We start from the raw sequence: 25,439 nt of genomic DNA, 5'->3' as shown, positions 1-25,439 counted from the left end.
TCGTACATCGCAATGTAACGTTACGACACACCTAATTAATTCATCAAATCAAAACAATTAATGCGAACAAATCTGGGGAGGCCAAATGTATTTACCCGGCTAGAAGAACAATACGCGAAACAGGACAAGTGTCGGATCCAGTTCGACGGCAAGAATAAGGAAACGGCTGAATGCCAAGAGCCTGTTTTAGGTGTGGGCCGTGTGTGTTCGCAGGTTTTTGTTTAGTTTTTGGGTAGGGGAGGCGCACATGACACTATAAAAGCTAATATCGGCCCGTTTGTGGATGATTGAAGTTTTTTGGTTCGACGGTACAGTGAAAAATCGAATACGGCGCGATGAGGGTGAGTTTTCGTATGGATTTTGCTTTGATTTTAACCCAATGCAGTGAAAATTTATCTACTTTAAAATCTTTTGAATTTATTAAATTAAATGGCAGATCCTACGTCACGATTTAATAAAAAAAGTTGCTATAAATGTATTCAATATGTTCATTTCAAACCATTATTTAAACTATCTCGCGCTCTCTTCTGACAGATGAAATATTTTGGAAGAAAAATTATTGCAAGTGAAAATGTTTGATAAAGGCAATATTTTTAACAATATTTTTTGTTTTTTAACTTCTTATAACGACAACATACACGATGTCTTAATAAGCTATCTGGTGGTGGAATCTTTTGTAATAAAAACAGTTCCCATAAACATGGGTCGCTAAAAGCTTAGTTTTTGAGAGCACGTATTGAAAACGACTAAAAATAAATAAATGGAAACTTTTTACAAACATTTTTTATCTTTTGTAGGACCAGATGACTACGAATTGTAATCATTCAGGGGTGGGCAATAAAAGTGGCGACCTAGATAAAATTTTATCCCATCTTTCTTGATTTTTTCGATCATTTAAGTCCAAAACCTTAAAATTTGGACTAAACATTCCCATTTATACAGGGTGATTCACAAATGGTGACCGAAAACGAAACCTCGTATTCTTTGGTGATTGTTAAGGGTAGTATTTCCTATAAAGTTTTTATCTAGGACTCTTCGTTAAAAAGATACAAGGTGTTAAACTTCAGTTGGTTTCTTATGTTTTACTCAAAAATCAGTCTTTTTTCGAAAAACATAAGAGTATCTAGTAATTTGTAGAAAATTGAAAGACGAATCCGAAAATATCATGATTGTTACTGTAAAGCAGTGTTGTACTATTTTATTTAGAAAAATATGCCACCGATACCCTGTATCTCCGCCACTGGAGTATGTAAATTTTAGGAAAAGCCCTCAGATTATGTTTACATAAATACATGTATCCAATTTCGAAATATTTCACTTACTAGTTTTTAAATTATTTAAAAAAGTTAAAAATATTTTTTAAAGTTTAACACCCTGTATATTTTTAACGAAGCGTCCTAGATAAAAACTTCATAGGAAAGACTCCCCTTATAATTCACCGAAGAATATGAGGTTCCATTTTTGGTGACCATTTGTGAATCACCCTGTATAATTTTTTTTCTAGATTTGCTTATTTTATATGAAACACCCTGTATATTCGAGATAATCGACATTTTATAAAAATTTTGACACATGCAAGCGTTTCGAAAATTCTTTATATCTTTCTTTGTTCTGGAAGCAAAATTATCTGAAGAAAATTATACCAAGTATCCTATTTTTACGTTACATTTTGAACACTTAAAACCGACAAAACTTTTTAAATTCAAATACAAAAAAATATAGATAGATAGATTTATTTGACCATTTGATAACATTTATGTCAAGTCAGAATATTAAAAGTTACGATTTTTTTCTTTTTCTTTTATACGTATATGGTTGAACTTAGGGGTGGTTTTTCCTTCATTTAGGGATATTTTCCTTCAGATCTAGTGATTATGGGTTGGGTTATTAACATATAACAGAAAAAGAAAAAAAATTGTAACTTTTAATATATTTCATTTTCAGGCGTTTAGGGGATGATTTCACCCCTTTAGGGATATTAAGGGTTGATTTTCAATCCGGACAAGGCCGTATCAAATACGAAATTAGATATTTTCACGTTCATAATATTATTTTGATAACAACATAGAAATATTTGAGGTTTTACAACTGTTGTTGATTCTAATTTGGTCACTTTATTTTGTCTTTTCAAAAATATTTTTAATTAGACCATTTTATTTAAGTACCTACTTTCAGTAATTTTAAAGAATAATTTTTAAAATCTTTGTACTCTATCAGGTATTTTTTTGTACTTTTTGTAATTTCATACATACTTTTTGTAATTTTTGTAATTTACCAAAAAATTTGGTAATTTTTATACTTTAATAAATAATTACAATACTTTTAAAGTAATTTTAAATTATAATATCTCAAACGTACACCAAAAATTACTTGTGGCACACTCCTCGCAAATATTGGTACTGTCATTAATTGAAGTTGAAAGTTTAAAGAAAAATTATTATAATTTAATTTAATTTTTTTTAGGTCCTCTACTGTGTCTCCGTACTCTACATCATAGCCCTCGCCCACTGCGGTGTCCTCACCCAAATTCCTACAGCGGTCACGACCTCCCAGAGAATAGGCGGCAACTTCGCTTACAGCACCGTAGAGAGCGCTGCCGTCCCCTCGATCGTGCACAACGCCGTACCCATCACCTACGCCACTGCGCCTCTAACCGTGGCCCAACCGCTGTACACCCAGTCGATCTTCGGATCGCCTTTCCTCAACCCCATCATCTCCTCACCTTTCTATCCAGGAATAGTGGGTCAAGCCCCCGTTATAGGGCAAGCCCCCATATTTGGTCAACCTGGCGTAGTGGGTCAATTACCCGGACAAGGTCAAGGCCCTATTCAAGCTCCCGTAGCCGCCCCGTCACCGGGAAGCCCTCAGGGGCCCGCACCTCCACCACCTGGAGCCACCGTTGATGATGACACCGTGTCCGTGGAGTCGGCATGATTTATTTGTATATTAGTTTTTTTTAAATAAAGGTTTGTGTACATTTTTAAAATTGAAAGTCACCCAAGGCAACATTTGATGCTTAAATAAACTAGGTTTTTTGTTTTGATTGCGGTAAACTATGGTAGTTTACAGCAAAGCGTTCTTTATGTATTTTGGTTAGATGTGTTACAAAATGGTTGCGTGTTTCTTTTTTAGAGACCGTAGATAAGTAAAATTGTATAATAAATCCACAAAAATGCTATTTCCAAACTGTATAGTACAATAGTTAAAGAATTCGTTCGAATTAGGTACCTTTTTCACAAATAAACAAATATACCATGTTTTCGAGTTTTTAAAATTTTTTTCTACGCTCGCTACATAAGTTGCTGAATTTTAGACATAACCTTTTGCCACGGTAGAAGATTTGCATCCCTTGTGACGCTTCGAACGTGTGAAATTTCTCCATCTATGCAACTGAAAATGTACAATATTTGAGTCATCTAACTAACCCTATATTAAATCCAAAATATGATTTTGTTACAAGAAATTTGAGTGGCCTATTTCTTACATTTTGGCGACGGTATAGTGTTAGAAATCTTTAACGATAATACCTATCTATTTTTGCTGAAATAGCTATATTTCTTCAATTTTTATTTGATCTATTATTAGTCTTTGGTCACGAAATGGAAATGACGGATAAACAAGGAATAATTGATAAGTATGTTCATGAAATCAAACACGCGGTTGATTATGTTGAGACAGTTCGTTTGTTTCCTGTTTTTGTTATCATGTGGGCCACAATCCGCTTTAGTTATGAAAGCGGTTTCCTCCCATTGCTCGTTATCGCGAGTTCCAATCGGCGTGGTTAAAAGTAAGCCATTACATAACTTCTTTTGTCTACGTCGGCGAAATTCGCTTACAAATGAGTGATTTCTTAGCTGCTGCAATGTAAAAATGCATTCTTAATTATGAATTTTTTACGAAAACTGTAAACGTAAGGACATAATTGAAGTGTGTATAAATAAACGTTGGTTTCATGCATTGACGTTATTAAATTTTTCATTATCCACCTTTCCATTTAATTTTTTCCCGTAAAATAAAGTTATTTATTATTTATCACCTATTTTTGGTGTTCTGTAGTGGTAGACATTCTACCACTACAGAATGAATTAAAATTTCCATACATGCATAGATACCCTTCTAAAAAAAACGCTCTAAGGTATTTTTAATTACGTCAGATTGTTGGAAATCCTGCTGCAGGGCTTTGTTTATGCCGGGACAATGAATTCAGTGGGACATGTTTATACAGCGGGATAATTAAATTCTGCTGGTGTCTGTTTAAAATTAAATCACGTTGAATATTTATGAAACCGAGATGTTTGCCATTACATTGTGGAAGTGTCTAGCTGGACGGTCTTTTACTTGACTCTACTTCGATTGTCGGAATATTATAAAAAAATTTATCCATGTCGCAGTTTATTTATTATTATTATTTTATTCTCGATATTTACAACGAACTGCAATCATTAAAAGGAGACAAGCACAAGGGTCATTTTAGTAGGTAGTATGATAAAAACATAATTATTTACCTATGTGACACAAAAAAAAGAACAATATTTGAAAATGGATTTGTTTAATTTGTTTCTATCGAATCGAATACGTAAATCAGGGTAATTGTGACTTTTGCATACACGTTTACATGTAATGGTTAACCGATCTGATAGTTATCCGGTACAGAAAGACTATACAGTTCCTTAAATAAAAACATATGTTGATTTGTCTTTCCTTTCATATGAAGTGTAAACAAATCACATGAATAATTCTAAATATATTTAAATTTAATTTAACTAAATCTATATCATTACATCCGTCACCTACTTTTTATTTATACGTTTTATAACAGTTTTCAATAATAAAAAAAACCCTATGGAACAGAGATAATTTTTTATACCGAAAAATTACACACGCCAGTAAAATTTTTTGTAATAGTGACAAATAAGGGACTGCATTCTTCAGAGCTAGATTCTTTTTGGGCACCACAAATAAATAGAATAAACAATAGAGAATACTAATAAAAATGTTATTAAAACATATTTTAAAGATACAGTACATTAAAATTTTGATACGACAATTTGTACAATAACATTGAATATTTTTATCAAGAGACACGAAAAATGCTAATTAAAAAGTTAATTAAATTTAAATATTTAAAAGCTACATTAAGTATCAAGCTAATGTCAGTTTAAAGTAAATTTATCGATTTATTAATTAATCTCTTTGAGTTAAATGTATCGGCTTTTAACAGCGTTATTTTTAAAATTTATATTACAAAGTAAATAATCAGTATTTTTGCTATAATTTTAGCACCTTACTGATTTCTCCCTATAATTTTTGTATTCTTTATAAAATATAAAATTAAAGTACAAGAACTACGAACAAATTGTCAATTAACTAATGAATTTTATCATAATAGCAGTGGCACATATTGTTATTACCAATGTAATACCTTTAAGATTTTTTTTGTGAATATATGCAGGCGATATTTTTGCAATTTGGCCAATTACCATTGAGAAAATCGATATTTTTCTAGATAATATTAACAATAACGAACAATTAAATTCACTTCACTTTCTAGACAAAAATAGCAATTATGTAGAAACAAGTTTAATTAAATGTTTTGTATTTCTTAAAAAATATGTTCAATAATAAATGAGTGTACTTATAAACAATCAGTACCCTTGAAATTTTATCGAAAGGATTTTTTGGGCACATTGAAAGAAAAACAAATTCCGTCAGACAACAAAGGAAAATGACATACAAAATAAAAATGAAATATATTTGTATAATTTCCTGTATTTTGAAAATAAAGGACGATGAACACATAGTCCAACAAAAAAATTTCTTTTTTTCTTTTTCCTCTAATTTTTCAGTGGCTAAATTCTACCTACATCGTACATTATTAAGTGTGGGTAATAATAAATTTCTCCGCATGACTCCCATCCCCAACTACTCAGCAATTAAATATTAATAGCCGCACACGAACCAAAATAATTACGTATCAATAAACCCTGCTTTATGAACTAGAAAAATATGTACCGCATGATACCGACAATACACTGACCCCCTAACAGAGCCGCTGCACCTTTCTCTAGCCGGGCTGAAAGTTCCAATAACCCGCACAAGAGAGGAGGAAAGTATATATACCACCGGCACTCAATTTCTTTACTGCTTTTCAGTATCCACACGCATAATTCGCAGTGCACCCGTGAAAATGAAGGATCTCCTAAGGTGTTTACCCCTGTTGATAGTGTCATGTGCGACGTCGTACCCCATTTCGCAGCCCGTCTACCCTAACAACCAATACATCAGTGCCCAGGCTGTGCCCTCCGTAACTTACAGGCAACCGTCAGCCCCAGGGTACGACCCCCGGGTGCAGTCCCAGTACGCGAGACAACCCGTGGCGACTCATCCTGTGTACGAGACGAGGCAGAGGGAAGGGTTGCAGAACTATGCTTCCTACTCGTCGCCGCAGCAACCCATTCAGCAGGTGCTGTTGACCACCGGCGTGGACAGACAGGTGAGATCGTCGGCTAGTCTGTATTGGTGAACGAGATGTTGCGAAATTAGATCATCTGCGAGACCCCAGAAGCAAAGTTTACAGAATATTTATTCTGTTTTTCCTGTGGAAATGTCTCTATCCTCAAAATTGTTTTTTTTTAGTCTTTTAGTGATATCATTTCCAATCTACAGGCTGTTACAAATTCGCTTCTCACTGCAGGGATCCCGGAAACGGTACGAGGTACGAAGTAGCTTAAATGGGGCAAAGTTGTGTAATCAGGGGTCCAACATTATGCCTCTAAAAAATCAAGGCTAACGTGATTAGTTTCGGAAATATTTGAAAAAAAAAAAACGAAATTTTGGAAATCCGTTTTTGTTTCATTTCAGTCATGTGATTAGATGATATTGAAAAAAGAAGAACACTTTCTCATGACCACTTCTTGCCCTTAATCGAATGGCAGGACCATCATCAACTTCATTTGTTTAAATACGATCCTAGAAATTTTATTACATTTTTTGCAAGCCTTCATGACCCCAATACTGTCCTGTCTCAGCCCGAACCAGATCCAGACGTATTGTCTCGAAAAATTCATCTTCAGTGTATCCGTTCCAAATTTATATAAATTTTTTGTTTAGATTTCTTTGTCTATTGAATTATCGTACACTGTAAGTATCGTTAGATGCTGTGAAATCCATCTAATTATTTAAACTATTACCACCGTGCATTAAAATAAAACATTATTAGAGTTTTATTCCCGTGTCCATAGTTATTTCTAGGCTTCGAGTGCTCAAAATTCAAACAAATCCCGATCTATTTTTTTCAGGATATTCATACAAATACATCTGACATGCTCTTTCACAGTTGCGGTTACAGATACAATAAATTTCGATAATATTACGCTGATCTTTATTTTCAACCTTTGCCAAAACGAAAATGTTTTTGAACATTTACTGAAATTTTTTAAAGAACAATATTCAGTTGGCGTTTTGGTTGTTAATATGCATTTTTAAGAATTAATTTGTCATAATAAAATTAAAATTGTAATAATGTTTTAATTTTGATGCAACAACTCATTGAGTTATGTATGACCAAGTGATGGTGATAGTTAATAATAATAAATGTTTTATTGTAACGCGTGGTGGTAATAGTTTAGATAACTAGATGGATTTCACAGGGTATGACGACACTTACGGTGTACGATAATTCAATAAACAAAGAAATCTAAATAAAAAAAATTATATAAATTTGGAACAGATACACTGAAGATGCATTTTTCGAGACAAAACGTCTGAATCTGGTTCGGGCTGAGGCAGTACTGTGTTGGGGGTCATGAAGGCTTGCAAAAAATGTAATAAAATTTCCAGGGTCGTATTTAAAAAATGAAGTTGATGATGGTCCTGGAGAGACGAAACGTTACATACAAAAATTGATTATGCCAGTCGATAAAGGGCAAAAAGTGGCCATGAGAAAGTGTTCTTCTTTTTTCAACATTACCTCAAACAAGGCTGAAATGAAACAAAAATCAATTTCCAAAATTTCGGTTTTTTTCACACATTTCGAAAACTAATCATGTTAGCCGTGATTTTTAGAGGCATAATGTTGGGCCCCTGATTACCGAATTTGCAACAGCCTGTATTTATCTGCTAGAAGTTGGTGGCTAAGATTTTTTTCTGTGGTATTCTATCATATTATTTTATATAAAAACAAACAGGTCTTGCTGAAATTGCTGAAAACACACCATTTTTGAAGAAAACGCAACTGTCTGCCCAAAGTTAACCGGCTTATATTCCTTATATTCTTTAATATATAAGGTGTTCAGAATCTAGGAGCCATATACAAAGGTAGCTTCTTTGATTAAATGAATTAATAAAAAATTATGGGCTCTAAAAAATAATGTACCTATAATCCGTTTCAATAATTGGTAACGGAACTTTTTAAGAAAGCGTTAATTGAACTAAAGTAACTTAATTAATACGGACTATTCGTTTCCAAACACCATGTATATTAAGCAATCACAGCTAGTTGACTTTGAGACAGTCAATTGCGTTTTTCTCAAAAACGGCGCATTTTCGGTAATTTTAACAAGAAACCGTTTTCGTGTAAAAGGAAATTCTACATTATAATATATGACATACACCGTAATACACCTAACCTCAAAGAGGTTATGCCATAAAATGTCGCTGGGAAAGGTCGTAGTTATCAATTATCAAAATTATCAATATTTTATTCAAAAACGGCGCATTGCAGGCAAAGTTGGCAAATATCATGATATTTATATAATTATCAAATATCGGATATATATCTTGATATATATCCGATATATATATCAAGTCTTGATATTTATTTTTTAATTAATTAGTTTACGTATAATATTATTGTTGCGAAATAAAATTAAGAAACTAATTAGGTAAATATTTTTATTTCAAATATGAAAAACGAGAACGGAAAAATGAATATAAATTCTGAAACTAATAAAAAAATATTTGTGTGAATATTCAGTACTACGAAAACTAACCAATTTACACCAAGTCAACATAAATTTCATAAATATTAAAACAAATACAAACACACAGTACCTGCTCGAATTGACTAACAACACCTGGAGAAATAATGAAATAAAAATATTCATTCAATTTTACTTTGTTGAAAAATTCGAAGGATCACATAAATAAACACGTTCATCAACGATTAGCATACGGTTTTGCTGCCATCTGTTAACAGTTTAGGCAACTTTAAACCAGTAAGAATCATTATTTAATTTTTTATAAATATCATGATATATATCAAGAAATAAATATCGTGATAGATATCAGTGATATATATCAGATATATATCATGCCAACCTTGATCGCAGGACAGAAAATCAAGAGAGCTCTTATCTTTTGAACTGAACGAGGATTTCAAAAAAATTTATTTGGGAAAAACCATCGGCGTACCATTTTTTTTCTTTAAAAATATCAGTGAGTGCTCGTACGCACGCCACTGTTAGGGTTGAAAGTTATGTTTGTATTGAAAAACATGCGCCTCTTATCACTACGTACACTGAAATATCTCAAGCGGTTTCGAAAATATGAATTAATTTCCTTCTTTTTCCTAAAATTTTAACACCCCGTATTTTCGCAAATCAACATTTTTGGTCCATATCATTAATTTTTTTCGATATAGAATTACACCCGTAAATATTCGCATATCATTAAGGAACACCCTGTATTAGATTTATTTCAGTGTAATACATTGTTTTCTATCTAATATTTGATTAAAAAAAATAAATTTAACATTTTGTGTTTCAAAAATAAAATTTGTGGTAGTAATGTTGAAAACACCCTGTAAGTATATCCAGCAATGATATGAATGTTCATTTACGTTGGCGTTCATTTACATTTTAACAGCTGTAAAAATCCGCAAACCAAAATTGTATGAAGGACTATATCCTAGGTGCAGAAAGCGGCCCAAATAGGCGGACCCAACTACCTCCAGCAGGTCCAGGCGACCCAGCTGGCTTCTCAGGCCCAAGAGGCCTTCGCCGCGGCCCAGAGAAAAGCCAGCTCGCAGACCTTCAACAACAGACCCATACAACCCGCTCCTGTAGCGGTGGCGACCCAACAACAGCCCCAACAGTACGTCAGGGAGCAACCCCTTAGGTACATCTCCAGACCGGTGACGGCGCAGTACAGGGTGCAGCAGCCCCAGCAGGACGCCAGGGAGAAGGAGAACGAGGAAGATTACGACGTAAGTAAAAAATGACCGAGAGGGGAATATTTTTCAAAAGTGTTAACCCAAGGGTGTGTTCTAATTGGCGGTGGACACAACGAATTTCTTAAAAGTTAATATCAGTGGACACAAAATTGTTTTATTAGAAAGTTCCATTTATAGTTTTTTAAAGGAATTTCAAAACCTAAAGGAAGTCTTTCCCAATTTAACTTATTGGCAAGGGGGCGATGCAATTTAGAAAGGTAGTAATTGGTCGGTAACATGCAAATGTCATGGTTCTGGTTAGTCGTGTTCGCCAGTTTCACTCAATTGAAACATTTTTTTGAATATTTCAGTTGATACAAATAGGGACACATGTTTCTACCAAATACTTGCAAAATGTACCATTACTTACACATAGTTCAAACGATTGTTCAACAGTAATCATTAATTATTTCAGTTTTCATATAAATACGCAAAAAATAATACATTTTTTTTTAATTGCATTGACACTAAAATGTGTTAGCATAGATGTAAGGAATATGAATTTATCCCAAATAGAAATATGTGCCAAAATTTTAAGCACAATTTTAAAACAACAAGTTTTCTCTTAAATATAAATGTAGGTATTACATAAAAGTTGTGCTTTTGATGAGTGGCTAAAATTTCGGTATTTATTTGTTGGACATACTGTTATAAAGCAAATACTAATATATAAAATATTTCGCATATTTTCATAAGTAATTAATCGGGAATGTTTTGCAAAAGCAAATTGCCGTGTAATTATCGTTAAAAAGCGCCGTTATTAATTTTGAGCAACAATGGTTGCAACCGGGGTCGTTGAAGCATAAAAGTTTTCATTCAGCAAATTACGGTGATTCATCGTGATTATTACAAGCTCACACGAATGTTTTCTCGATTTGGAAAGTGCGTGTGCGTATCATCATAAAACTAATTACTTGTATTCGGAACGGTTTTACTATTGTGGCATGAAAATAATATGTAGGTATGAATTAAACACTCTCGCTTTCTATTGTGCAATTAAAATAGATTTATTATAATTATTTTATCAAGATTTACGTATAATTCACGCAAAACGTCGTTTCTATACTTAAACATCCTGTTATATGAGTACACATCTCAGTTTACATCCATTTTCCAATCGACTGTTACACATAGTGTGAAAGTAAATTATTTGTTACGTGAAGCAGAAAAAAATGATCTAACTTTTACTTAAGGTCTAACAGCCCACATTAAAAGCTAGTTTACGTAACGAAATGTTTCTATGATAAACGCGAGATTGAAATAGCTGCATAATCACAATTTCCTTTAAACGTTTCACATGACGGACTATGGGAACAACTTTCCCATATCCCGAACGGTAATTTCTGAAAACGCAACATATTTGCTTGTATAAATCAATGTTGATCGGAGCATTAGTGTGCAGAGTAGTTGTTTCCCGTAACGTCGTCGGTTTGAAAATGTGAATATATTGTTTATGACTGTTTCAGCCAAATCCCTCCTACCAGTTTGGATTTGACGTAAAGGACGATCTTTACACCAACTACCAGAACAGGAAAGAGCAAAGGGATGGGAATAAAATCACGGGAAGTTACTCGGTTGTGGATTCGGATGGGTTTATTCGTACTGTGCAGTACACCGCCGATCCAAAAGAAGGATTTAAAGCTGAGGTAAGTCGGTGGTTAGGAAAAAATATATGTACGCATATTGAAAATTTGCACAATAGTATTTATTATTTGAGTAAGCTTATAAATGTATTTACTATAATGTTGTTACATATATTCACAATTTTGTTGTTGTCAGAATATTCACTATGGGATATATAGGTAAATGTTAAATATCGAAAAAGAAAGAAAAAAATTAATAAATATATTTTTTTTGAAATTCACAGTACTATACAATAAATTTTTTCAAAATTACCTTTTCTGTATTTTAAAAAAAATTAACGATGGTGTATAAATATTCTCAAAAAGTATTTTCGATTTTTTTTTTATATTTAACATTTTCAATTTAAAAAAAGTGAATAAATGATGCAAACTTTATCCTCTAACAGATTTTTATCAAAAGTGACAATTTCAATCATTCGGATCATAATGAAAGAAAAATAGCAGCGGTATGAACTCTTAGGGGTTTCTTTGAAGTTAAAAAAAACGAAAATATTCAATTTTTTACCTCGTTTTGAATCATTTCTTGCATCGAAATTTTTTTAATAAAAACCCATAAAAACGTCTTATAGAGGATAGTTGAAGTTTTCAATACCCTGCTTAGATTTTCTGTACGATCGTTATAGTAATTAATTATCAAAGCCAAAAGTAATTTTTTAAAAAATAAAATTCCGCTGGTCAACAAAAATTTTTTTTTACTTTCATATCCTGACACTAGAAACTTCATGCTTCAATTTGTTTTTATTTTAATTACTCTACCATTTTTAGATAAGTTACACCAATTTGAAAATCACTTAAATACTTTAGATTTTAATATTTATAACTAGTTTATATGTATCTCAAACACATGAAAAGTGATTGATTACTCAATGTATAATAGAATTTATCAAAGTATTTAAATTTGCCCTAAATACTGTACTGATTTCTCTTTGCACTTTCCTTCGAAATTATATAGTATTAATTAATTGAGAGCAATTCAAATAAGAATAATTTTATAATTTACGAATACATTGGTTACATGTATTAATAATTACGTAAGGAAAGTCTTTGACCCTTAACGACGTGGTTACAATCTACGATTTACCTAAAATCGATTTCGAACTTACTCCAGATTTTTTGTTGAACTGTTTAATTAATTACTTGCTATATTACTTGCTATATTGCATTGCTATACAACTTTCAACCGATATAAAGTTAAATTCGAGGGGAAAACCGCAGGAGTAATTTGGTGTACAAGCTTGAGTAATATTGAGTAATAATTGAGTAATATTGAGTAATAATTGAGTAATTCCGAGTAATACCCGAGTAATTCGGAGTAATAGTAATGCCATCTAGTTGAAGCCTACACCGCAACCATTAGCGATATGTAACTTTACCGTGACATGTAGGTACAAGTGTTGCGCCCATTTATGTATAATTATTGTTCTTGTGATTAGTGTTTGTGAATCATCCGAAACTCTTTAAAATAGTAAGCGGTCATCGTCAAACTATTTTAATGATGGAAGACTATTTCAAAAAAGCCAATCAGTCCTCGAGCCGAGAATCGGAATTTTTGAGCAAAGGTCGAGTTCAAACAATGTCAGCCTCGGTCAGAGTCGTCTTCGGTGGATTAAAGAACACCAGATTTGAGTGAGGAGAATGCCCTCTTATCAAGAATTTTAAAAATAAAAGTGATAAAAACGTATGGTCCAGTTGAACTTACAATTAGTGGAAGTGGCCCTTTCGAATTAAACAGAATTAAACAGAATTGACAGTTTGAATATTCCAAGAACTTACAAATTAGCAAAAAGAAGATACCTACATTTATTTCCAAGTTTGGTTTTTTTTACTCCTAGCTGCATTTTAATTTAGTTGATGTTGTTTAGTCCTAAGATGCAATATTTGTTATTTTGTTTTTTTGTAAAACCAAATTGGGTTGTATACAAATAAACAAAAATTTGTGCTACAGTTTGTATTCGCTGTTTATTTACCATTACCTTTTTTCGAGCCTTTCTCCTTTATTGAATAGCATGATTGTACTCCACTAACATGGTAAGCGACAATTAATCTTGAGTAATACAAATAACATTTGCGTAAACTGAGTCACGTTTGAGTAATGGGAGTAATACTTGTGTAATATGAGTAATATTTGGGTAATGAGTAATATCCTAGCAATAGTGAGTAATATTTAAGTAATAGTGAGCATTATTTACCAAAATGAGCATTTTAGTGTACAAATTTTAGTCAGCGGTTTCCCCCTCGGTTAAATTAGTTGAATTCAGGAAGTTGTTACTTCCGAAACTTATTTTTATTCATAAATGTGCTTGTCCTTGCTTCACAGGACCATTTTGTTTGTCTAAAGTTAAAGCAAATGCCTATTTTCGGTTTAATATACGCAAAGAAGTGTAACAGCTTTGATTCACTTTTTATACTACCTTACTATTTTTTTTCAGGTGACTCGTCAGCCCACCGACATCGTGGTTAAAATCCCAAAGCCGGACCCTCAGTTCCAAAACATCCAAAGGCCTCAACAACAGCGATATGTTCAGGTGGGAGGAAATTCACTAATCGACGATGCATAACGTTTATAATCATTCCTTTGCATTTTAGGATGCTCCAAGGGGTCACCAGGACCAAAGACCATCGAATGCAATATATCAGTACCAGTAATAGCTTTAATAAATTTTTATGATAAATACCCGAAGTGGTTACTAGGGAAAAAAATGTCCACAAATCACTGGAAAATGTAAAGTTAGGTGTTATAATTTGTTGTACAAACTTGTATAATTCTGGTTAAGTTGTTGATTCGTTTGTTTCGGTAATTTATTTCTATGTGTAAAAATAAATTTGTATTTTGTATGTTTCGTTATGTTTCGTTGTGTTTCCCTGGACCACAAAACAACCTATTTATTTAATCAAATATCTCTGAAGATATCTGATGTAAGTAGATGAAACTTTGACTTTGTTTTAGTTGGTTTATTGTGAGTGAAATAGAGTAATAAAAAATGCCAGAGCAAATAATAAAACACGTTTTTTTAATAGAAATATTTTTTCTTGAATTTATAAATCTACAACTAGACGTCATTTCCGAAGTACTTAAAAGAGTTAATATTGGGAAATAGTTTTATATGAATGCAGGAAATATTCGATTTTTTTATACTAAAGAAATAAAAAGTATAGGAAAAACTTTTTAATGTTGCCAACATTAGTAAGCTATTAATTAAATTTTCATTACACATTATATTTCTATATTCCCATATATACTTTAGAACTGCACTTTTATCAATTTAATTTGTTTGTATTGTCTGCATTTTAACGATAATTACTGTATTAAATAGAAAACACCAATTACACACCATAAGTTGCGCCGAGATCTTCGAGAAAGACTGACCTTCATCATGTAAGTGAAATATCATAAAAATCTACATTTGTTTTTCTGCTAATTAAAAATGTTTCCATCGTTATTACCTAAATTAATTTTTTAGGTATGAGAAACTGAAGTATATTTACAATATGTGGTTTGGACCTTTAACGACATTTGAAGGTAAGTAGTGCTCGGTTAACAACAAAGCACTTACAAAAACTATCTTCTAGGAGATACGATAGCAGTTCTGATGCATTTCAGCACCTTACTAATTCGAAATAGGCTACAGAGATTCATATGTACATTATCTAGTATGGTTATAGGTTTCAGCCTCCTATACTTTCTATGCTATGTGGTCTTTTCGAGACCGAGCCGAATGGAAGTCATGGGATTCATGGCAACGCAGTTAAACACACTTCACGTAAGTTTTGTTGACGCGTGTACTTAAAATTTTTGCGTTACATTTAATTTATTTGCAAACTTTTACATTGAATTAAAATTCCATGAAGCTCTCTTTGTAATTTACACGCATGTTACAGTTTTATATATCGTACTGCATTATCCTGAGATACAAAGGGACGTATTTGGAGATAATTGACGCATTTTTAAAGATTAGTAAACCCATAGCCACTGGCAGTGACGAATTAGTGGCAATCATTAAGAAAGACAGCAAGTTCGTGGTGAAGCTGGTATTTGTGTTTCTTTCCGCTGTTGCAGTGAACACAAGTCTATTTCTCCCGTGGACGGGGGACGAAGATACAGTTCTATTCGTATTAAATCGCATTCATCTGTATTTTGGAGAGAGTTCCTTTAGGTCGCTTCTAGTAATAGTCGAATATATCTTCTTTTACCACGTTTCATTCACTGCCACAATTCCGATGATCGCGACAATTTATTACATGTTACACATAAAATTTCAACTAGCCTTGTTGATCGAGAACGTTGAAAGGTTGAACCTGCTCGCGCACGAAAATGTTCCGGAATTAAAAATATACGATGTAAATTTCCAGAGGAAGATAAAACGACGGTTGGTCTCTTGCATCAGGCACCACCACGGAATCAAAACGTACTTATTTGTAACTGAATTTGACAAATAGAATAAGAAATATATATTTTTCAGCTTTAAAGAAAAACTTAATGACGAAATAATATACTGGCCCACTTTTATTTTATCTGCCTCTGCGGTGGTAGTGGAAACGAGTTTAATAATATTTTACCTAAGCGTAGGTATTACGTAATTTTATACCATTCATGCGTCAATAACGTTTGTTTTTAGAAAATAAATCCGTCGAGTAACTACAGAATGATATACACTTGGTTTTTGATGACACTGGGACACACTGTATTTGCCATGGCAGGGCAGACAATCGTAGACGAGGTGAATATATTTTTAACCAATCTATAGTTTTGTCCACAAATGCTTGTTTGCAGTCCGAGAGACTTTATATAGCACTTAAGTGCAGTAACTGGTACAATTTTGACAAAAACAACTGTCGTTTGTTAACGATTTTTCTAATTCAAACCCAAGAACCGATGGTAATCACTTCGTCGGGAATCATCGGTGTGAGCAAGGAGCTCATACTTAAGGTAACTTAGAAAACGAGACAGAAATCTGTACACTGTACAGGGTTATTCAAGCTATACGGCATGGAATATTGTGGACAAAATACGAGACTCAAAAAGTTTTCTCTTTTGGGATATATGGGGGTTTAAATGGAATCCTCTATCCATTATTGCTTTTTTAGATTCTTTGATCAAAATAACTGTCTGCTTAATAAGGTTTATAATATCTAAACTTTAAGGTTTTTAAAATAATTTGAATTTTATCAAAATGTAACCTAATTTTATTATTTCAAATACTTAAGAAGTGTGTCAGGTATGTAAGTAAAATTTACAGTGAAGTGTAACAATAGATCATATTTTATATATCTAAAAATTAAAATTAATTGAATAAGAACTTTGAGTGGCTATAACTTGATTAATTTAAATAGAACGCCATATTTTTTAACTTCCCAGAATATATAATTTTTAATTCTTAGCCAAGTCTTCGCGTTTTTACAGAATACGCCAAATAATCATTCTTTGCACCATTTCGTGTATTTTACATAAAAGTTCCGATATATCTAGTTGTCTAGAAGGCGGAGAAAATATTTTTACGGTACTTGGTTCAGTTATCGAAAATTCCAGTATTATTCATTCAGCTTTGCCAAGAACTTCATGGAAATGATTTTGACAACCGAATGAATTTTGCATGTGGGTGTTAGATAAAGTGACAGGAAATGTAAACTTTTTTGATAAAGTGTTATTTAGTGATTAATGCACTTTTCATAAAAATGGTTACGTGAGATTTCTTTTTATGGGGATACATAAAAGAAATTGTCTCCAATACGCCTCCGACAAATCCACAAGATATGAAAATATGCATAAGAGATGATTTTGAAACTGTAACCCCGCAAATGTTGTCCAGAGCTAGCAGTGGTTTTGAAAAAAGAATTTGACAGTGTCTGGAAACAGACGGTCGACATTTCGAACACCTGTTATTAATATTTTGCTTCTGTTTTATGTTATAGTTGATATGTTAGTTAGAACTTGTATGTAAAACACACGAAATGATGCAGTGAACGATTATTTGGCATATTCTGTAAAAACGCTATGGACACCCTAATACCATTCGATAGGTAATTAAAAATTACATTTTCTGGTAAGTTAAAAAATATGGCGTCTTATTTAAATTAATCAAGTTATAGCCACTAAAAATTTTTATTTTATTAATTTTAATTTTTAGACACCCAGTATAAGATGGCAAGTTTATTATGATTGGTAAATAAAATATGATCTATTGTTACACTTCCATATAAATTTCGCTTACATATCTGATATACTTCTTAAATATTTGAAACAAGAAAATTAGGTTACATTTGGATAAAATTCAAATTATTTAAACATACACTTATTTTGATCGGAGAATAGAAAATGCAATAATATGTAGATTACATTAAAAAAACACAACTTTGATACTTTTAGGGCATTTGGGAAAGAGAAACTTTTTGAAAGCCTCATTTTTTTGGCCACAATAGTGTTTGCCGTACAGCGTAAAAACCCTGTGTATTGAATACCAACTCTGTTTCAGTCTTACAAAGTTCTCTACTCTCTCATAACGTTCTACAACAGTATGTCTTCTAAGGATCCTAAGAAGTAAAAGAAAATCTGCACCGAATTTTCCTAGGCATAGTTTAATAACTAATAAAAAATAATTAACATATACAGTGTGTCCCCGGATGGGGTACCGCAAAAAGTTTTGCTTATCTTGGGAAACCATGGGCATTTCAAAATGTGTTCGTGTTAAAAACTGTATTTAACAAAGTTTAAGTTAGGGATACTTAAAGCAAAATGTAAATTCAAACGAAAGTTTACAAGAGTGCTATAGGTAGCCCATACGGGGACACACTATTTATTATTAGCTTTGGCATAATCATCACAAAGCACATAAAAACTTTAAATCTGCACAGAGCAAACATATGTACCTATCTACAACGTTTTCCCGACTCTTATAAAAGATAAAAAATTTTGAGTGTTTAAAAAATAGTCAACTGAGATTCTGCCCCGAGTATTTCTGAAACAAAATCTGCTTGGAAATTTGCAAAAATCTAATCTTATTCTACCACGATCATAAAAATCTTTTATTCCTATTATTTTCACCTGCCTAGGAACACGCTGTTTATGTAAGAAAAATATTTAATTTAATAGTAATCGAATGAAAATTTGTTTAAGTAATGTTAATGACGTTGATAATCTATTTACTTATATGGTACTGAAATGTTTGATGTCAAAAAAACACAATTTTCAAACATTATAAATTGCTTATGCTATTCCACTTGGCGACATTCCCATGTACATTAAAACTGTGCTTTTATCAACCCAGTTCCTTTGTGCTTTCTGCATACTAATGATAATTACTGCATTAAATAGAAAATTCTCATTAAACACCATCATTAGCATCGAGATCTTCGAGGAAAGCTAAACCGAAACCCAGCATGTAAGTGAAATTTAAAAAGTTAACTTTTGTTATTTAATGACTCGACTTTTCGCGTTTTCACGTACTTTAGTGATAAAACTAATTGATAACTTACTCGCTAAATTAATTGTTAGGTGCGAAAGACTTAGGTATATTTACAACGAGTGGTTCGGACCTCTCGCGACATTCGAAGGTAAGTGATGCTCATCTTTAGTTATACATCTGTAGCAGATCAACATCTTTCAGGGGACACCATAGCAGCTCTAATGCATATTAGTACCTTGATGGGCCGAAACAAGCTACAAAGACGCATATGTATGCTCTTCAGTGTCTTTGCTGGTGTCTGCGTTTTGGATTTTTTATGCTACATAATCTATGCCAGACCTAGCCGAAGAGAAATAATTGGATTTTTGACATTGCAGCTAGCTGCACTTCATGTAAGTTCCGCAGTATAAAACATAGTCACTGTACTTGTTCTTATTAGTTAACACTTTTTACTATATGTTATGTTCCAAATTTGATATATCGTGTGATATTTGTAACAGGCGGTTGAGTTATTTGCTTTAGAAATTTTCATGGAATGAACGACCTGTTCCGCGTCACTCTGCAGAATCAAACGCAAATAATCAAACTTTAGAACACTAGTTATCGATAGATTATTTATTATGAATTAATAAACTGTGTACGAAATTTTAATTGTGAAATTGTATTTTTGTATAAATTCTCGCATTCTACATTCGCTAAATAACGCCTACTGGCTCAAATCGAGGCTAGAAATTGTATAAAAACTTGAATTTTGAATCGACTTACAGGAACGCAGGTGGCTGGATTCGTTGGCTTCCATTGTTGCTGTGCCTCGTCCAGCCCAGCTCATAGTTTTTTTAACCAATCGGCGTCTCGCTTCGCTCTGGCGTTCCACTTAACACTGGACACTTATTTTGAATATTATTGCACAATTATTACACTCGTATTTATATTTTATATTTATTTGATTTAAACACTTTGTTATTGTTTATTTACTGGTAAATTATCACTTGTTAGTTACTAGAATCGGAGGTAAGACAAATATGTCTACGCGGAACCGAAATGCTGTGGCACTAGTTGCAAAACAATGTTTATTGTTGAGAGTGAACTGTAATAACGCACTTTATCACTAGAAGCTTCTGAAATATGTATAATTCTAATATTTTTAGAAGATGAATGTAATTGAAACACGTGGCACAACAATCAAACACACCGGCTTTTTATAGGTTATTAAACAAAAACAATACTGATTAACTGATTTAGTCGGCGTCGCTCCAGGGGGAGCCACTAGCCACTACACTCACACTGCATAGTTGCCAAATTTAAGTAACAGGTGCGGTATTTAACGTTGCCAAGTTTATTTGAGGAAAATAATGTAAGTTGTCTTTTGAAAGAGCAAATAACTAACTTAATTTTTATTAAATTTATGGAAGCTCTGTTTCTTTCTTCTCGTATACCTAAAAGTGCAGTGTAGAAGTACCAAATTTTGCATCTAAAATTTGTATCTGTATCTTAATGTAGGAAAAAAACCCTCTAGTGGTGATCCAGACGTTATTGTTGCAGTATTGTGTTGCATATTTCCTTGTTCAGAAATACACTGGGATGTATTCGGAGGTAATGGAATCATTTCTGAAGAACTGTAAATTGATTAGCACTGGCAGTGAAAAAATTGCAGGGATCATTAAGAAAGAGAGTAAAGTGACAATAAGGCTTGTATTTGTTTTCCTCGCTGTCCTTGCAGTGAACCTAACATTGTTTCTGCCCTGGACAGGAGACGAAGATAAGATTAATTTTGCTGTATATCGCATTGAGAAGTACTTAGGGGATAGTTTTTTTGGGATACTCCTGCAAATACTCTTATATTTCTGCTGTTACCACGGTGCATATGTTGCCTCCATTCCAATGTTTACGATTAGTTACTATATGTTACATATAAAATTCCAGTTTGTCTTGTTGACTGAAAAAGTCGAAAAACTTAATTTGCTTGGAAGCAAAAATTCTTCGGACTTAATAATATACGACGTAAATTTTCAAAAGAAGGTCAAACGACGGCTAGTTTCGTGCATTCGACACCACCAAGGCATTAAAAGGTATCGTTATTTTTTAGAAAGAAAATTAAAAAAAAAACAAGAGTAGTCTATCATACAAAGATTTTTTTCCTGTGGGGTTGTGTTTTAGGTTTAAACAAAAACTTGACAAAATAGTCTACTGGCCTACTTTCATGCTCGCTTCTTCGGTGGTGCTATTTGAAACAAGTTTAATAATATTTTATCTAAGCGTAAGTATACATCTCATTTTATAATCCCCATGCGTCAGTAATCCATCATTTTAGAACATATATCCGTCTAGTAACTACAGAATGATATTCACTTGGTCCGTGACTACACTGGGACACACTGTATACGCCATGGTAGGCCAGACCATCGTGGACGAGGTGAATATATTTTTAACCAATCGATAGTTTCGTCACAAATGCTTGTTTACAGTCGGAGAAACTTTATACGGCCGTCAAATGCAGCAATTGGTACAAATGGGATAAAAAGAACTGTTGTTTATTGACAATGTTTCTAATGAATACCCAGGAACCGATGCAAATCACTTCGTCGGGAATCATCGTTGTCAGCAAGGAGCTCATACTTAAGGTAACTTCGAAAACGAGACAGAATTCTGTATATTACCGACTCTGTTTCAGTCCTACAAAGTTCTTTATTCTCTCATAACGTTCTACAAGTCCATGTCGACCAAGAATGATTAAAAAGAAGCAAGAAATCGGCATTTTTGTATACACAATTACTTACACTTGTTTATGTTAGCGAACTTAAAAATTAAGGTAGTTATACAGAGTGTCGCCGTTATTTGACTAGTTCCTTCGTCAAAATTAACAAAAAAGAAACAGCTTGAATATGACCTGTTGACTATGATTTTTTAAAAACCAGTTGACCTTTAGTTCATTTGAATTTTTTATGTTAATTTTGACCAAGGATTTTGCTTGAAACATGTTTAACAAGTTATTCAGAGAAAAATGAGTTTAACCTCCAAATAACTTATAGAGGATTTACAGGAAATTCTGACCAGTATATTGTTTCTAGATACCCTACAACTTTCATGCTAAACTTTTTTGACTCAGCCCTGAAAAGTTATCTGGAGGCTGATGTTTTTTGGGACACCCTGTATAATAATATACATTGAGAGTGTATGCACTTGACTATAAGGCACTTAAAAAAAAATATTATTCAAATTGTATGGCATTGTATGGAGATGAGAGCAATTATTTGTAACGAACTTCTACTAATACTAGGAACAATAATTGTAACTGTTCACTATTTAAATCATCATTATATAATTTCGCACCTTTTGATTAAATCTGTACTAAATAACTATACATTTTTTTTTTCAAGAAGTAAGGGAATCAAAATGTTATGTAAGTTTTTAATGGTGATAACATTGGTAATCTATCAATTAATTTTTTAGTGCCTCGCCTATTAAAACCGTACTCTCATTAATCTAATCTGTTTGCACTGCCTGTATTTTAATGATAATCACTCTTTTAAGTAGAAAATATTGAATAAGCGACCAAGCCTTCAGTACTTTGACTACTATGTAAGTTAAATTTGAAAAAAGTCACACATTTGTTATTTATTCACTTTGATTTTGTAGGTTTTTGTACATTATCAAACTTTATTTAACAATAAGTTTCACGGATTTTTTATGAAATATTTTTATTTTTTGTTTTTTATAAATAAAATGCACCATCTTAAAGTAGAGATTTTAAGCTTTAAAAAGTGCTATAATTTTTCCTAGCACATTTTCATTAATTTTTACTATTTTTACATGTTTTTTGAGGTTAGGAAATTCCTGTGATGTGATAGCTCAATTCTGACACCGGATTCGTGATAAGGAGGCAAAAATACTACAGATAACATATGTCGCATGAAAAGTACAGACAACTTGTCTAAATTTCGTAGACCTCTAGTGTCCAGAGATCCAAAATAGACAAAGTATAACTGACAACCTTAGTGGACTGATACAACTAACCATGCTAATTCCTGGTGGCCCAACTATTTATTTGATTAAAAAAAAAAAGAATTTCAGATTTGTAATCAGGAGAAAACATACCTACCCCTAAAAACTTACCCTCAGAGTTACAGTCTGTAGAATATTTTCCCATTTAGAAATATTCCTATATTATGACATCTATTAAAACTGTACTTTTATTGATTTAATTTGTTTGAACATCCTACATTTAATGATAATTACAGCACTAAATAAGAAACGCTAAAGAAGCAGCATAAACTTACACCCTTGCATTAAAGAAAGACCTAAACTGACGTTGATCATGTAAGACAAATTAATGTAATAATCCACATTATTTGTTGTTTAATGATTAATTTTTACAGGTCCTCATATTTGCTAAACGATGTTTACATAAAGTTGTTTGGACCTTTAGTGACTTTTGAAGGTAATTAACGTTTACAAGTATATTTGTAATTGTCTTGTCTCACGTATGATAATGAAGTTCGATTCTGCTGTTAATTCAAGCTGTACCGGCCTGTATCTGCAATATTTATAACTTGTTGCAGGCGACACGATATCACTGTTAATGCATTTGAGCAGCTTACTTTGTCGGAATAAGCTGCAAATAAGGTTGAGCATGATTTCTAGTTCTATCATGGTATTTAACATCGTCTATTACATATATTACTCACTTTTTTCGAGTAACGCAAGAGATGAAGCCTTAAAGTTTCTTACTGGGCAGATAACTTCGTTTCACGTAAGTATCTTTCGTGTTAAAGTGGACTCGGGTTATATTAACATTGTCGCTTGTGTATGTTTTAGTTTTTTGTTAGTTATTGCCTCATGTATATCTTCGCTACAAGTTATTTGAAGGTAAGGAACCTGTATCTAAAGAACTATAAACCGATTTTTACTGGAAGTGATGAAGTAACGAACAGCATTCAGAAGGAGAGCAGGCTTGCGATTAAATTTGCATGGGTGCTTGTAGCAGCCGTCGTAGTTAACGTGACTTTGTTTTTACCATGGACGGGCGACGAAGAAGATTTTATTTTCATTTTAAATCGCTTCAAGTTACATTTTGGGAATGATTCTCTTGGAATTCTCCTACAACTGGGCATTTTCTTCACTATTTATCACGCTGCATATGTGGCAATTACCCCGATGTTTATAGTTATTTATTATATGTTGCAGATTAAGTTTCAGCTTGCCTTGTTAATTGAAAAGGTGGAAAGATTAAATTTGATTGAGAGCAAAAACCTGTCGAAGTTTGTAACAAACGACGTAAATCACCAAAGGAAAATAAAACGGCGGTTAGTCTCTTGCATCCGTCACCACCAGTTTATCAAGAGGTGATTGTGATTTTATCTTTATAGTCCAATTAACTAAGCCTTTAAATCGAAATTTTGTCAACTTGGCTGAATTTTTGATATGAGTTAGTTTAAGATATATTATAACAATAAGTGAGAGTAATTTTTTGTTCAACCCCCGGCCAAGGGTGGAAATAGATAAAACAAAGGGCTTTTTCAAGATAACTCAAAAAGGGTAAGAGCTAGAAAAAAAAGTTTTTCATGAAAGCAGACAATTCTACATAAAAATGGTCTCTTAGCTTTTTCTTGTACTATTAAAATTAACAGAGTTAGGGAGGCTAGAAGTTAAGGGAAGATTTCAGAAATTTAATTTTGTTAAATCATTAAAATTAACGATTAAAAATTTGATTTTTTGTTATAACTTTCTTATTAAAAATTAAAAAATATATCTATTTCTCTGAAAAGAAAAGTTACATATTTTAGAGCAGATTGAAAAAAAAAATTACAAAATTCAATCATTTTTCTGTTTGTTATGATTTTTTTTAAATTTCTGAAATCTTCCCTTAACTTCTAGCCTCCCTAACTCTGTTAATTGTAATAGTACAAAAAAAAGATAAGAGGCCATTTTTATGTAGAATTGTCTGCTTTACAACTTTCATGAAAAACTAGCTCTTACCCTTTTTGAGTTATCTTGAAAAAGCCCTTTGTTTTATCTTTTTCCACCCTTGGCCGGGGGTTGAACAAAAAATTACTCTCACTTATTGTTATAATATACCTTAAACTAACTCATATCAAAAATTCAGCCAAGTTGGCAAAATTTCGATTTAAAGGCTTAGTTAATTGGACTATTAGAAATAGCCCAGTTACTGTAGCTGAAAACATAGTA

General features: G+C 32.6%; 2 protein-coding genes across 2 annotated transcripts; both read left to right on the top strand.

Annotated features, from left to right (window-relative positions):
* The first annotated feature begins 155 nt into the window (after positions 1 to 155).
* Positions 156 to 3,259, top strand: LOC108915459. Its single transcript, XM_018721493.1, has 2 exons — positions 156 to 341; positions 2,464 to 3,259. Exons 1-2 carry the CDS (start codon positions 336 to 338, stop codon positions 2,932 to 2,934), a joined length of 477 nt encoding a protein of 158 aa, XP_018577009.1. The 5' UTR covers positions 156 to 335; the 3' UTR covers positions 2,935 to 3,259.
* Positions 3,260 to 6,162: 2,903 nt separating this feature from the next.
* On the top strand, positions 6,163 to 14,636 carry LOC108915460. The gene is made up of 5 exons (XM_018721494.2): positions 6,163 to 6,493; positions 9,911 to 10,204; positions 11,677 to 11,856; positions 14,283 to 14,378; positions 14,440 to 14,636. Exons 1-5 carry the CDS (start codon positions 6,188 to 6,190, stop codon positions 14,497 to 14,499), a joined length of 936 nt encoding a protein of 311 aa, XP_018577010.1. The 5' UTR covers positions 6,163 to 6,187; the 3' UTR covers positions 14,500 to 14,636.
* Positions 14,637 to 25,439: the final 10,803 nt, after the last annotated feature.

This window comes from Anoplophora glabripennis, unplaced genomic scaffold (genome assembly GCF_000390285.2).
Source record: "Anoplophora glabripennis isolate ALB-LARVAE unplaced genomic scaffold, Agla_2.0 scaffold791, whole genome shotgun sequence".
NCBI classification, from domain to species: Eukaryota; Metazoa; Arthropoda; class Insecta; order Coleoptera; family Cerambycidae; genus Anoplophora; species Anoplophora glabripennis.
Note: the sequence above shows the minus strand (reverse complement) of the source record. Positions and strands in the feature narration are given on the sequence as shown.